General features: G+C 43.6%; 2 protein-coding genes across 2 annotated transcripts in view; both read right to left on the bottom strand.

Annotated features, from left to right (window-relative positions):
• RhoGAP100F (Rho GTPase activating protein at 100F) overlaps window positions 1-14,164 on the bottom strand; it is a 144,744-nt gene that overhangs the window by 50,547 nt on the left and 80,033 nt on the right. The gene's annotated exons all lie outside the window — the stretch shown is intronic.
• LOC109043466 (uncharacterized) lies at window positions 8,332-8,997 on the bottom strand. Its single transcript, XM_019060668.2, has one exon. The coding sequence runs from the start codon at window positions 8,995-8,997 to the stop codon at window positions 8,332-8,334; it is 666 nt and encodes a 221-aa protein (XP_018916213.2).

Raw genomic sequence — 14,164 nt, 5'->3', positions numbered from 1 at the left:
GCGCATGTTGAGGATGCAGGCATGGACCGATGTAGACAAATCTGAAAAATCACAGGAAAAGAAAACGCAATACCTGTTATTTAGGAGGGTGGTTTCAGTTACTTGATTCGGGAGAGCTCACTGCCAGAAAGCAGGGTTGCCACAGAATTCAGAAAATGAAATTCCCTGACATTTCCCAGACACATTTTGGTGGAATTCCCTGACACATTTTGGTGGAATTCCCTGACACATTTTGGCGGCATTCCCTGACATTTCCCTGACACATTTTGTTGGAATTCCCGAACAATTGAAGATGTGACGGATGGTTAAAAAGGCACAACTGAAAATAGCTTTCAGGCAAAATGTGTTGTTCGAAACCTCAAACCCATTCTAGAGAGCAAATGATGGTGATTTAACAAATTTTACCTAGCATATTCGTCATTTTCCTTAAAATTTCCCAGTTTTCCCTGACTTTTTAAAATTCCCTGACATTTCCCGGGTTTCCCTGACTGTGGCAGCCCTGTTCAGAGGTTTTAGAGGTGCTGCTTGCTGTTTTAGGAACAATTAAATTGCAGGGAAATCTGGCATGGATAAAACAATGATGCTAGGAGCTAAAACACGGCAACTTTACAAGGGATGGCTATAACTGGACGGGAGCAGTGGTGAAGGTGCGTTGGAATATTTACGAGAGCTATTAGCTCGGGCCTCAGAGGAAATTATACTGCTTGCCCCGCCTCGCACTACCGCAATCTCTCCACCCGAAAACCATTATTTTACATGTTATTCCTTCCATTATCATTGTTTGGTTCATACTCTTTGCTTCAACGATCGAAACATGGAAGTTGGATTTCAACGCCATTAAATACAGTGAAAAGGCACGGGAACCACTAATTTGAATGTATAGAGGAAGGGAAAAAACCGAAGACAGATACTGCCGTGCTAAGGAAGAACGCCGCATGAGCCATCGAACGTTGCCAAGTTTCCTTTGATAGAAACCGAATTGACAGGAAAAATTGGAGATATTTTTGTCCAAAATTTCAGACAATTTTGTACGCACTTTAATCCGAAATAATTGAAAATTTTAAGGAAAAATACGCATGAATGTCGTCAAAAATACATGTTTTATCAAGGAAAATTCGGCAACTCTCGAATGTTCATACGGCGTTTTTCCTTAGCAGGGCAGTATTTATCCCATTCATTCTTACGGCCCTCAAATAACTGGCACCCTCTGTCTTTCCAACCCGTCTCTCGTTCCTTTTGGCATAAATACATCCATGCATATGTATGTATAACAGTCAAGCGAGATTTTTTTGGATTTTGAAAAAAAAAACGGAGTTTTAAGTTGAAAACATCGCAAAGAAGCTAATGTTACAAAATAACTTAAAATTCGAACAGGGACGCTAAAAAATGAGCGTTGGTGTCCGATTTCCTCGAAAAGTATACAGTGAGATGAGTTCTACTCAAATGACTCATCCCTATTTTTTTTTTGGGGGGGGGGCGTGATAAGTCACTATACCCTTCAAGTGATTGGAATGGAAGACGATTGTAAGAGGAGAGAGAGGGAGCGCAAAGCAAAGTATAAAACTTTGCCTAGGGGCATTTTCGAAGAAACAGTGATTAATGATTTCCTATAGATTTTGATGGAAATTAATAATAGATGTGACAAGTCGCTGAAAGATTGCTTCCGAATTTCTAACTTTTGAGAGTAAAAAAAGTAATTTCGGTTAAAAGGTATTCCTACCTGATTCTAAAAATTCCTTTTAAAACGGTCAATTTTACTTCATTTTTTCATAGCCACAACGCGATTGTTTCTCCAAGAAAATCTCTATTATTTTCGTCAAAAGTTCCTGAGGTCGTAAAAAAATGGATGGTATGGACGAAGGTTAGCCCAATTACATTGTAAGTCGCCGAACTTCTCATGTATTATTTTTTCAACAAAGAACCAAGAAACATGAAGCATTAAAGCTTGCTATAAATTTCCTCTGCATTTCAAAAAACATAGTTACAAAAGTTTTAGAAAAGTTCAGTTTCAGAATTTCGTTTTTTTTCCTGTGAAAAAATTAAACATGAGAGGAAATACACCTGTTGCAAACTTCAGCTATGACAAACGAAGAGTTGATTTTTATGAAAGGAAATGGCTCAAAAATCACGATGAGCGCATCAGGAAAGTCTAAATACACTCCTAACTTCACAACCTGCGTAAGAAATCTGCGTTTTTTTTAAAAAAAAAAAAATTCCCGCTTCAAAACTAGTACTACGGCACAGATGAACATTTCGTAAGAGGAGTCATTCATTCCATCCGATCCTTGCGCACTAGGATGCTACGCAATATTCAACATGGCCGACGCCAACCCGCCAAAACTCACGTGATGAGACGGGACTTTAGCAACCGGCGTGTTTTTTTCCGTTTCCCTTGCGTTGATAAAGACGATGGTGTCCTTCTCACGATTTGCGCGCAAAAGCGGCAGCCATGTTGAAAATTGCGTAGCATCCAAGTGCGCAAGAGTTGGATAGAACGACTCTAACGAAATATTCACCTGTGCCTTAATATCATTTTTGAAGCGGGAAGCTTTAAAAATGCATATACATACATACGAGTCGCTGTTATAGCGCTCTTTGGCGCTTTGCGACATAGTCCGGGAGCACATGTAGTCCCGTGGGACCGTTAATGATACAAGTTGGCGAGATGGCTTGATCTCTTCGTCTTGATGTCCTGAAACAGAATTTCGATGCTGCCAGGCTCAATTTTTCCCGGAACACCCTTAAATTCAAGATGGCGCCCAAAATGGCCGCCACGGGGGTGAAGTGGGTGAAAGTGACTCCCATGGTCGACATGTATGTCGATTCCTATGTATTTTTGGTCGAAAATTTCAAATATATGCTTAAAAATGTACTCCGACTTCTTAAAGACCCTTAAATCCAAGATGGCGGCCAAATTTCCCCTCCTGAAAGTCAAACGACCACGTGTGCTCCTATATGACATGTGAGGTATCTTTCATACCATTTTTTGGGCCGTAAAATCGAAAAATGATGTTAAAAAATCCTTTGCGATTCATTTAAGGCCTCAAATTACAAGATGGCGGCCAAAATTGCTGAAATTTTGGAACCAAAAATTCTATAATAGCTTCTCATATCATGTGACGTATCGAACCCCATAGATTTCTGGTCGTAGAATCCAAATCTTGAATTCAAAATTCACCCCGGCCCCTTGGGATGTCCAAAATCCAAGATGGCCGCCGAAATTATCCCTTACAGGCTCATACAGTCAGCCTTGACCTTAGAATAGCAAGATATGTATCCATTTACAGGTTTATTGGGTCGTAGAATTCATAAATTAAGGTTAAATCAACCTTTCAAACTATTAAGAACCCCCCCCCCCCCTTCAGCATAAATTTAATGGGCAAGATAGCAAATCATAATGAATAAAGGATTATGTAGCTTTAGGAAGATTAGACTAAACGAGATAGGATTGTCTTTTTTTTGGCAGTAATAAAAATGCGAGGTTTTATTTACAGACAAAGTAACAAAAGGAGAAAAGGTTTATAAAGCGACATGATACACACATCAATGGTGTACATTTTTGGAAGAAAACGAAGCAAGCACAGGTTTTTGATAAGAATTTAGGGCGTTTTTGGTTTTTCTCTGGGTTCAGTCTTTTCAATGGGCATTAGGAAAATAGTTCAAAGGAGAATACTAGAAGAGGATCCTTTCAGGATGCCTCGCAACTTATCCTTTGTAATAAATCATTCATAAACAAGAGCACTAACACTAAACAATCAATTGCATTTTGTAGCACCTAGCTATTCGTAGAAATGTAAGATATTCTTGGTAACGCGAATATTTCTAATTAACTGTTACCAAGGAAATTAACAAAAAACAAAGCAAGAAGAAGAAAAAACCGGGCTTGTAAACAGTTAAGCAACATGAACTTTCAAAATTGAACTAAATTATCTTTTAAATGTCTGATAACTAATTTTTTCTGAACATCCCATCAATAACGAGAGGCATAAACCAAATTATTTTTTAAACAATTTTGTCTAGAGTTTTTAACTATTTGTACACCGATAACACCGGTCAACATGGGTTCCGTCCTTCGAACCAAACCAATTTTTTTCGATTCCTAGGTACTACAGAAGCCCGAAAATGGCCATATTAACTTCAGGAAAATTGGCTGGTCCTCAGGGCGCCGCAATTTTGAATTTTGCAAAATTAAGAAAACTCACGATTAGATATTTGCAAATATCTCCTCAACGGTTCATCTCACGAAAAAACCAAAAAACCAGTGGAAAGAGCATAAAATTTCCTATAGAAATCATTCTCTTTTATTTTTTCTAACTTAATTTTTTGGTCGTGAAATTAACGTTTTCTTCAAAAATTAGCTTAAAAGAAGGCGTATTTTTGCTGATTTTAGGAGAAACTTTGCTTCATACCTCCAGCCACAATTATCTGAGAAAAAAACTGTTATGCTCATTGAAAAGAACGTAAAATTTACTACTAAAAAACATATGTCATTAGTTCCTAGACTTGATTTAATCCTGTGAAACAGCAGTTTATCAGCTCCGCCCTTAAAATGTGATTTTTTCTACCATTTTCCCTAGAATCACGATAAAAAGAGAAAAATCTCTGAACACGTGACCCGAACTGTGTAAAAAGGTGGCAAAATAGTACTGGGTCCACACTTGGGGGGGGGGGGGGGGGGGGGGGGGACAGTAGAGTGGAAATGCCGATTTGCAAACACCTGAGATGTCGAAATGTAACCTAACCTAAGTTCAGTGTTGCCGTGTGACCTAACCCAAGTACAGCGTTGCCGTGTGACCTAACCCAAGTACAGCGTTGCCGTGTGACCTAACCTAACCTAACCTAACCTAACCAAACCTAACCTAACCTAACCTAAGTCCATTTCAGTCGCGGGTTGCGTGCCTCGCCGACCTAAGGTGCAGATATGCGGGTTGCATACCTTACGGACGGGAGGCGTCCTATGTTGGTCGCGCACCTCGCCGGTGCTCAGCGATAATTTGTGATGTGCATTCCTCACGACTCCTATGAAATGCGGGTTGCATACCTTACGGACGGGAGGCGTCCTATGTTGGTCGCGCACCTCGCCGACGATCAGCGATAATTTGTGATGTGCATTCCTCACGAACCCATGAAATGCGGGTTGCATACCTTACGGACGGGAGGCGTTCTCATGTTGGTCGCGCACCTCGCCGGTGGTCAGGGATAATTTGTGAATTGCATTCCTTACGAATCTCCTGAAATGCGGGTTGCATACCTTACATACTCCAGGCGTTAACATGCGGGTTGCATACCTTACGGAAAAAGGCGCTAATACGCGGGTTGCATACCTTACGAGAGGACGGCGTTTACCTAGCCTAACCTCTACACCCCCTCAAATGGATGACGTCATCCCACCCGCACTTTGATGTTCCCGCGCCGATTCAGGTGATCCTCTGTCAACTCCTCCTCCGGCCGCCGTTCAGGGTCCGACCAAGTTTAAACCTGCATCAAAGGCGCAGATCCGCGCTCGGATCGAACGCTGTCCGAACGAGTCTGAGCCTGTCGGGACAAGTCTGAACCTGTTCGGGTCTCTTTTCCCTCGTGCGACCGGGAACAAATTCCGAACCTGCCCGACGTTGCCACCTCGTGACTCCTTCATCTCTGCGACGTTGCCGCTCCCCCGGTTATAATTTAATGCTTTTCCACCATCGTTCGCACCCCCCCCCCCCCGACCCATGCTGATAACAGGAAAATAAAGTAAGAAACAAAGGGTTCGGTTTATTGGTGATTTATTATCGTTAAAAAGAAAGCGTTACATAAAATGCATTAGAATGAAATATCGTGAATCTCACATCCTAATCGTACAGACGCTTCTTGAAAATCTTACAAACTAAGTATTACAAATTTCAAAGAAAATTGTAAATTCGAGGAAATATTAAAGACAAGAAAAGTCAGTAGATTTTCTTTACAGTTCCTGAAAGTGATTGATAAGAGAACGTTACGTTGTGAACCAGAATAGCGTAAGCGGATGTTCCTTGTGGGATATTTTCGTGTGCTTCCAAATCGATTTGAATATCCAGGGGGCCCGGTTTCAGGACATCTTCGTACAAGCATCGCATCACGAACATCGGATTCTCTGCTTTGAACTTCTTCTTGGAGAGAGGAGGTTCGCACAGCTTTTCCTCTTGTGAAAAGTCCGTTATAAAGCTGAGGTAGTTCTGATAGAAGAAAGCAAACTTGTCGTTGTCAAAATCCTCGTTCAGATTCTCGTACGGGATAGAATTGTTGTTCAAATGGACTTTGAAAGAGCGCAGCTTAATATGGTCGAATTTACTGGCATCCACCTTCTCGTTGTCGGATCTGTTGGTCTGGAATACTAGAACGATGAATGACGGAGCCTCCACATTGCTGGTCGTCATGAGCTTCCAAGTCTCCCTTTGATTGGTCGGCAATTGAGGGTACTCGTGCAATTCCCAGCTGCGAAACGACAACGGATAAGAAGTGTCACGTCTGATCTCGTCCAGAATGGCTTTCTCCACACTCAAATTGTACTTGATTTGCGGCATGAGCCATTGAACTTTGGTGAGATTGAGGGATGCAGCATCAGATTCGGCACCTTCCTTCAGCGTATATGCGTTCTTATCGGTGCGAGCACGGATGAGCACGAGTTCTTGTTTCTGACGGAAAATGGCGCCCTTGTAATCGTGAGCAAAGCCCAGGAAGAGACTCAGCGGAATGAGAGCGCTGAACGACTTGTCGCTCACGTTGACAACAGGTGAGCCCCAACCGGCGTTTTCAAGTCCCGCAACTTCATCCTTGGTGCAAGTCAGCAGGGTGCGGACGGTACTGGAGATGCCCACGTTCTTGGCTCGATCCACTTCCTTGCCGTCTAACTCGTAACGCACTTGATCGAATAAGAAGGCGAAGGCATTGTTGGATAAAAGTACAGTCTTGCCATCGTCAGCAGCCGCGTCAGCCCTCTTTGGCGTGTAGGTCAGAGTTCCTTCAATGTAGATTTTGGAATCACCGGGCACGGTATACAAATCCTGGCTATTGATCGGAATCCGGATCTCGTCGGTGTTCCGGAAACTGGAGATGTACGGGTGATATTTATGATCCTGATAATACTTGATGTCCTTGAATCGATCCATGGCGAGAATCAATCGATAACAATGTATCCGAGTTGCTGGAGAGCACTTCTGAAGTAAGGTGTTAAGCGCTTGCGCGTCTGTCTCGGACTGAGCTTGAGATGCAAAGCGCACGACCTATTTAAGCCTCTTCGCTTACCCATCTGATTTGATATGCAGCCGAACAGTCACCACTTCTCCTCCGAAATCGACCGGTTTATCGTCTTGATCGACAATACTGATACTCAATCGATCGATCGTCGAGGTATTTATACGATTGTAAATGATTGTCCGCGGAGACAGCGCCATCTTGTAGCCGGGTGGGACATTGGGGCTAAAGGCGAAAATCGTATGAGCGATGGATCCGTTCATATAACATCCTGTCGCGATATTGCATTCGACCCTGATCGTGTTGATGGTGAAAATATCGATAGGCAATGCAGACTCGTGCCACGTATTTGCTTCGTAAACTTTCTTCTCGAATCCCAACAATCGACCTATCGAAGCTTCATTACTGAAATCCACTTCGTATGCACATTTGAGGGAGCACTTTAGAGTATTGTTGTTGGCTTTCAGCGTGAGATTGTCGGCGCCCAATTTCTCTTTCAGGTATTCTTCTATAGCTGTGATTTCGTAGGCTCCACGAGGTATGACGATCTCTTCCTTGTCAGCCCCGTAACGAAACTTTTGATTCGTATGGTCCACGTTCGGTATCGCGTTGTAAGCGACAAACTCGACGAGTCCAACATAATGGGTTTTGCCGGGATCCAGCACCAGAGGTGGTGAGAAAACATTTTCGAGCACGTTGCTCCTTCCACTCAGCAGGATAGTCTCACTCATTGTGACGTCGGATCCCAGTGACGCGCTGCTTTTATAAGAAACGAGAGACAAAGATGGCCGCAAATGACGGTTCCGTAAGCCTGTTCTGCGCTGAAATTGTACTCGATTAACGAGCTACCACCGAGGTATCGAGTGAGTTCCGATGGTGGCGCAACATCACCAAAACTATTGTAGTAGAGGGTACGAGAGCCTCTCTTGCTGTAGGCGACCCAATGTGTTCCAGATCCTTTACTAGAATCCAAATTGATGATTGCACACTCGTTTTCTTCGGGTTTCATGTTGATCAGTTGATCGCGCATAAAAACACCCCGAAAATGTGGGATTTTGAGTTTCTTCGCCACACGTTTCAACTCGATATCGGTCAACGGTTTCAGTGGTAGCTCGTTGATTAGTTTAAATCAGGAGCCCAGGGTCTCAGGTAGAGTCCGTATCCGGACCGGTAAGGCGCGAGATAGAGACCTTTGCCGACACGAACCTCCTTCGATTTTTTGGCGATGGTAGACTTTATTTTCTTGGACGTCGGATCGATAGAATCAGGCTTCACGCCGAGTTGCTTCAACACCACTTTCACACCTGCATCTCCCTCTTTCGGTAGTGGAATCACACGGGTAGTGACTTTCTTTCGCTTGGGAGGTGTTTTGGCATCCTTCGAAATGCACGAACCGACGATCGGTGTATTTTTCTTCTTGGTCTTGTTCTTGGGACTTCCCATTCCCATCTTCGCTTTTAGCTTCATCGCGTTCGTAACGGCGTAAGCTGCTGCACGTTCTCCGAGAGAGGAATCTCCCGCTGTGACGCGTTGCCAGGCTTTGTCGGCCAACTCCAAGTCGGCTCTGTTCCTCTCCTTGGTGTCGCTAGTTTTGCTATAGGCAATGTCGTGGTCCTTACAAGCTGAGTCCAGGCCGTTGATCGGTGGATCTCCTCGAGCCAGACGCTTCTCCAGTTTCGTTCCAGGCCCGCAGTATCGGTACCCTCCCGGAATGTGCGCCTCGATCGGGAGCAAGTTGATGAGCTTGTTCAACACACCCTTCCCGTGTTTCCTCTTCAACGCCATGATGTCAACTAAGTTTCGCACAACACGAGCGACTTCTTATATACCGTTCCTCGACTGAGCTCTGATTGGTCAGGAGACTCTTTAAAACACTTATGTGAACCCGTTCACAAAGTTGAAAATCAGAAGCGGAATCCAAACGGAAAAACCCAGTTTATAACCGGGAAACCCAAGTCTAAAACCGCCAAACTGCACTTCGGAATCACAGTAATCGAGTTTAAACCTCAAAAACCGAAATAAAAAACCAAAATAACCAAATTTGAAACCGAAGGAACCCTGTTTCAAACTAGGAAAACCACTTTGAAAACCCAAGTTTAAAACCACTGAAACCAAGTTTAAAACCACTGAAACCAGGTTTAAAACCACTGAAACCGGGTTAAAGCACTGAAACCAAGTTTAAAACCACTGAAACCAGGTTTAAAACCACTAAAACCAGGTTAAAGCACCGAAACCAGGTTTAAATCCAATGAAAGCAGGTTTAAAACCACTAAAACCAGGTTTAAAACCACTGAAACCAGGTTTAAAACCAATGAAACCAGGTTTTAAACCACAAAATATATTTAGAAACCACCATATTTCAGTTTAAAACCCCCAAAAACTGAGTCCAAAACCGATATAACCACATTCCAAACCGGAGAATCTCTGTTCAGAACCAGGAAACCCGAGGTTAAAACCATTAAACACGATTGTCATCTCCGGAACCTTGTTAAAAACCAGAAGAACCACATTGGAAACCGACAAACTCCAGTTCAGAACCGAGAATACCCCCTTTGAAACCACTTCAATCCAGTTTAATCCCAAAAACCGAGTCAAGGAGGCAATATAACCACATTTGAAACCGAAGAAACCCTGATTCAAACCAGAAAAACCACAATTATAACCGGTAGAACCTTGTTCAAAACGTGAAAAACCACATTGAAAACCGGAAAACCCTGTTTGAAACCACTGAAACCAGGTTTAAAACCACAAAAACCACGTTGAAAACCGGAAAACCCTGTTTTAAACCACTGAAACCAGGTTTTAAACCACTGAAACCAGGTTTAAAACCACAAAACCACATTGAAAACCGGATAACCCTGTTTTAAACCACTGAAACCAGGTTTAAAAACCGCAAAAACCACATTGAAAACCGGAAAACCATGTTTCAAATTACTGAAACCAGGTTTAAAACCGCAAAAACCAACTTGGGAACCCAAAAGCACCTGTTCAAAACCGAGATACCGTCCGGTTAGGTCACCTTCCTATCCGAGGATATATAAATACGACTCCAAACGCAGGTCCGGTATCAGTCTTGCAATGAGGCTCGAACAGCAAAGTCAGCGCCTCTGGGTGAAAAATGTCGATCCGCACTCGGGCAGCATGGCGAATCGGCAACATCGGCACAGTGACCTCCTGCCCGACTCGATTAGGTGTATCATTTGCGGACCATCGAATTGTGGAAAAACCAACGTCATGGTGTGTCTCCTTCTCGAGCCTAACGGACTGCGCTTCCGAAACGTCTACCTCTACTCGAAAACTCCATTCCAGCCGAAATACGAAACATTAGGTCAGATTCTAGGCGATGTTGAGGGAATGGGTTTCTTCGTCTTTTCGGACAATACAGAAATCATGAAACCCAGAGACGCGGCTACAGACTCCATCTTTATTTTCGACGATGTGGCCTGTGATAAGCAGAACACCATGCGAGAATATTTCAGTATGGGTCGTCATAGCTCGGTCGATAGTTTTTACCTGTGTCAAACGTACAGCCGTATCCCAAAACAGCTGATTCGGGACAATGCCAATGTAATCGTTCTCTTTCGACAAGACGAAATGAACTTGAAACATGTCTACGATGACCACGTAAACACAGATATGACCTTCGATGAGTTCAAGAAGATGTGCGCCCTCTGTTGGCGAAAAGACAAGTACGGTTTTCTGGTAATATCCAAAGACAGCGATATAGATAACGGACGGTATAGGAGAGGTTTCGACACCTATATAAGGAGGTGATCCATCCTCGATCGGTCAGTGCCGGTTATCATCATGGAGCATATGGACGATATTATACGCTCGCGCGAGATCATCAAGCGCAAATACAACGCTTTGCGTCGCGGCGAGGAGGAGACATCGAAGGCGTTAGAGAAAACGTTCAAACCGATCGCTGACCCACTCAAAGCTATCCTGCGAATGAAAGACTCACCGATGCAAACATCGTTACTACCGATCAAGAAAGAAGAGGAAATGGAACCACCGGTGAAGAAAGGAAAAATAGAAGACCCCGAAATAGAAGACCTGCCAGGCCATTCGAAAGAAGAAACAAGCGACCAAAAGGCGGAGGAAGAAGATACGACCGATACTGATTCAGCCAGTGACATGGAGGAAGGATCAGATTGGGAAGATGCTCGTGAGGACGATCCGGAAGATAACAAGGGTCTCGATGATACCAAGCTTCTGGACTCGTACGTTGGATCTAATTTCGGGCCTATATCCTCGTCGTATTTTCGTGACATGATTTCGAACGTTGACAGTTTCGATCACGTCAACGGAGTCAGAGTGGGTCAAAACGGTGAATGGATGCTGGGTGACAAATCGATCCGGTTCGATAAGGATGATAATATGTTGATCGGCGACCAAACGTTCGCTCCGTCCAAGGGTCTTTTCGACCTCATTTTCAAACGTTCACCGCAAGAGTACAGCACCGACGACTTGGAACAGTATAAAAAAGTTCTCGATCTGACAAACGCTCACAGAAGATCTTACGTCGCGAGCAACCCGGTACGAGGGACGAGAGCGAAAAAGTACAAAGATATCATCAAAAAACTTTATCCCAAAACTACAAATTTACAAACCGGCTCCGGAATCTTCGTCCCGTTGGAGTCTAAACGCACTTACGTCTACTGGGACGACCCGAACGAGTTGGTCGAACGCCTCCTATTGCTGGTTGCTTCTAGAAACGCCGGGAACACCGGTGTGGAGCGAGAGATTCTAAGTATCGAGGAGGAGCTACGTGAAGCAGGCTACATCCGCTAGGTCAACATGGGGTCCGTGGATAAATTCGGCAGACCGTTACCGCAGACAGCCCTCGGTACCGGAAAAAGCCTTCCCGTACTCGAGGGAATACGATTGGACTCGGACAAAAACTACACGGCGCTCAAGAAACGCATCAAGATGGTCGCGGATCCCGAGGAAGAGTCCGACGCCGTCAACCTGTCTTGGCTGAACAAACGCCTCTACGAGCTAGAGAAACGGGTCGAGGCTAGCATCGAGAAGTCGCGAGAAACTCTATTGACCGACTTGAGATCCAGGGATGAATTGAAAATTCTGGAGGTTCCTGAAACCGCTCCATCGGCTCGAGATGAATATTCAGTAGTGATGATGGATACAGTGTCGGATATTAAAACGTACGACAAGCAGTGATGCAAGCCAGTCAGTGAGAAGAAATGGAACCCTTGCTTCTGCTCCGTTCCTGTGGTGATTCATGTAAAATTTGACCGGCTGCTGAACAAGTGTACCGCGAGCCTCCTCTAGGACGCTGTCGTCCCACTCCACCGCTCTCTCTGTCACTCTCATCCCTCCCAGATCTGATGTAAAGACTATTATTTGGATTCGTGTAACCTATAACATCTTCAATTGTATCATTTTAATACGTTAATGAATGTAAATTTATACTTTTCGAGACTTTAATATACGTTAATGAATGTAAGTTTATAATTTTCACGACTTTAATACGTTAACGAATGTAAGTTTATAATTTTCACGAATTTAAAATGTTTATCATTTACTTTTAGCTAAATCCATGTAATCTTTTTTGTTTTAGAAATAAAAATTTCAAACGGAACACTTTGTTTTTACGTTTATTTATCTGTTCAACTGGGTCGATTTAAGGTTAAGGGTGGTGTCTAAAGCTCCAACACCGGTGGGTAGGGAATTATTTGTAGGATAATTTTCACCGTTACGTTTCCGAAGATAGACTTGCTCGGTCGGTAGAGGCCCGGATTTCTAATCCAGTTCTTATCAGAACGGTCCGGGTTCGATTCTTAAGACGGGGGCGAGTCTATCTTTAAGTTTTTGAAATTTTATTCATGAATTTTAACGGCGTCTCGTCCATTAAGACACAAAAGTATATTTTCTCTTTTTTTCACTTTATCTATTTTTTATTTGTATTTATTTTTTATTAAGTTCATATTTTTCTTTATTTTTATTTTTTACATTTCATTTATTTTTTATTTTTTATTTATTTTTTATTTTTTATTTGTTTTTATTTCTTAGATTTAATTTTTTAATTCAATTATTTTTTCATTTTTCATTTTTCATTTATTTATCATTTTATTAATTTTTTATTTTTCATTTTTATTTATATTTTTATTTATTTTGGAAAACCATGAAATTACATCCAGGGGGGCTGAACGGAGCGGCAACGTCGCAGAGATGAAGGAGTCACGAGGTGGCAACGTCGGGCAGGTTCGGAATTTGTTCCCGGTCGCACGAGGGAAAAGAGACCCGAACAGGTTCAGACTTGTCCCGACAGGCTCAGACTCGTTCGGACAGCGTTCGATCCGAGCGCGGATCTGCGCCTTTGATGCAGGTTTAAACTTGGTCGGACCCTGAACGGCGGCCGGAGGAGGAGTTGACAGAGGATCACCTGAATCGGCGCGGGAACATCAAAGTGCGGGTGGGATGACGTCATCCATTTGAGGGGGTGTAGAGGTTAGGCTAGGTAAACGCCGTCCTCTCGTAAGGTATGCAACCCGCGTATTAGCGCCTTTTTCCGTAAGGTATGCAACCCGCATGTTAACGCCTGGAGTATGTAAGGTATGCAACCCGCATTTCAGGAGATTCGTAAGGAATGCAATTCACAAATTATCCCTGACCACCGGCGAGGTGCGCGACCAACATGAGAACGCCTCCCGTCCGTAAGGTATGCAACCCGCATTTCATGGGTTCGTGAGGAATGCACATCACAAATTATCGCTGATCGTCGGCGAGGTGCGCGACCAACATAGGACGCCTCCCGTCCGTAAGGTATGCAACCCGCATATCTGCACCTTAGGTCGGCGAGGCACGCAACCCGCGACTGAAATGGACTTAGGTTAGGTTAGGTTAGGTTTGGTTAGGTTAGGTTAGGTTAGGTTAGGTCACACGGCAACGCTGTACTTGGGTTAGGTCACACGGCAACGCTGTACTTGGG

This window comes from Bemisia tabaci, chromosome 7, assembly GCF_918797505.1.
Source record: "Bemisia tabaci chromosome 7, PGI_BMITA_v3".
Classification (NCBI taxonomy): domain Eukaryota; kingdom Metazoa; phylum Arthropoda; class Insecta; order Hemiptera; family Aleyrodidae; genus Bemisia; species Bemisia tabaci.
This window is presented reverse-complemented; position numbering and strand designations above follow the sequence as displayed.

Coding starts and splice junctions, on each gene's coding strand:
- LOC109043466 (XM_019060668.2), bottom strand. CDS start 8,997: ATGGCGTTGAAGAGGAAACACGGGAAGGGTGTGTTGAACAAGCTCATC.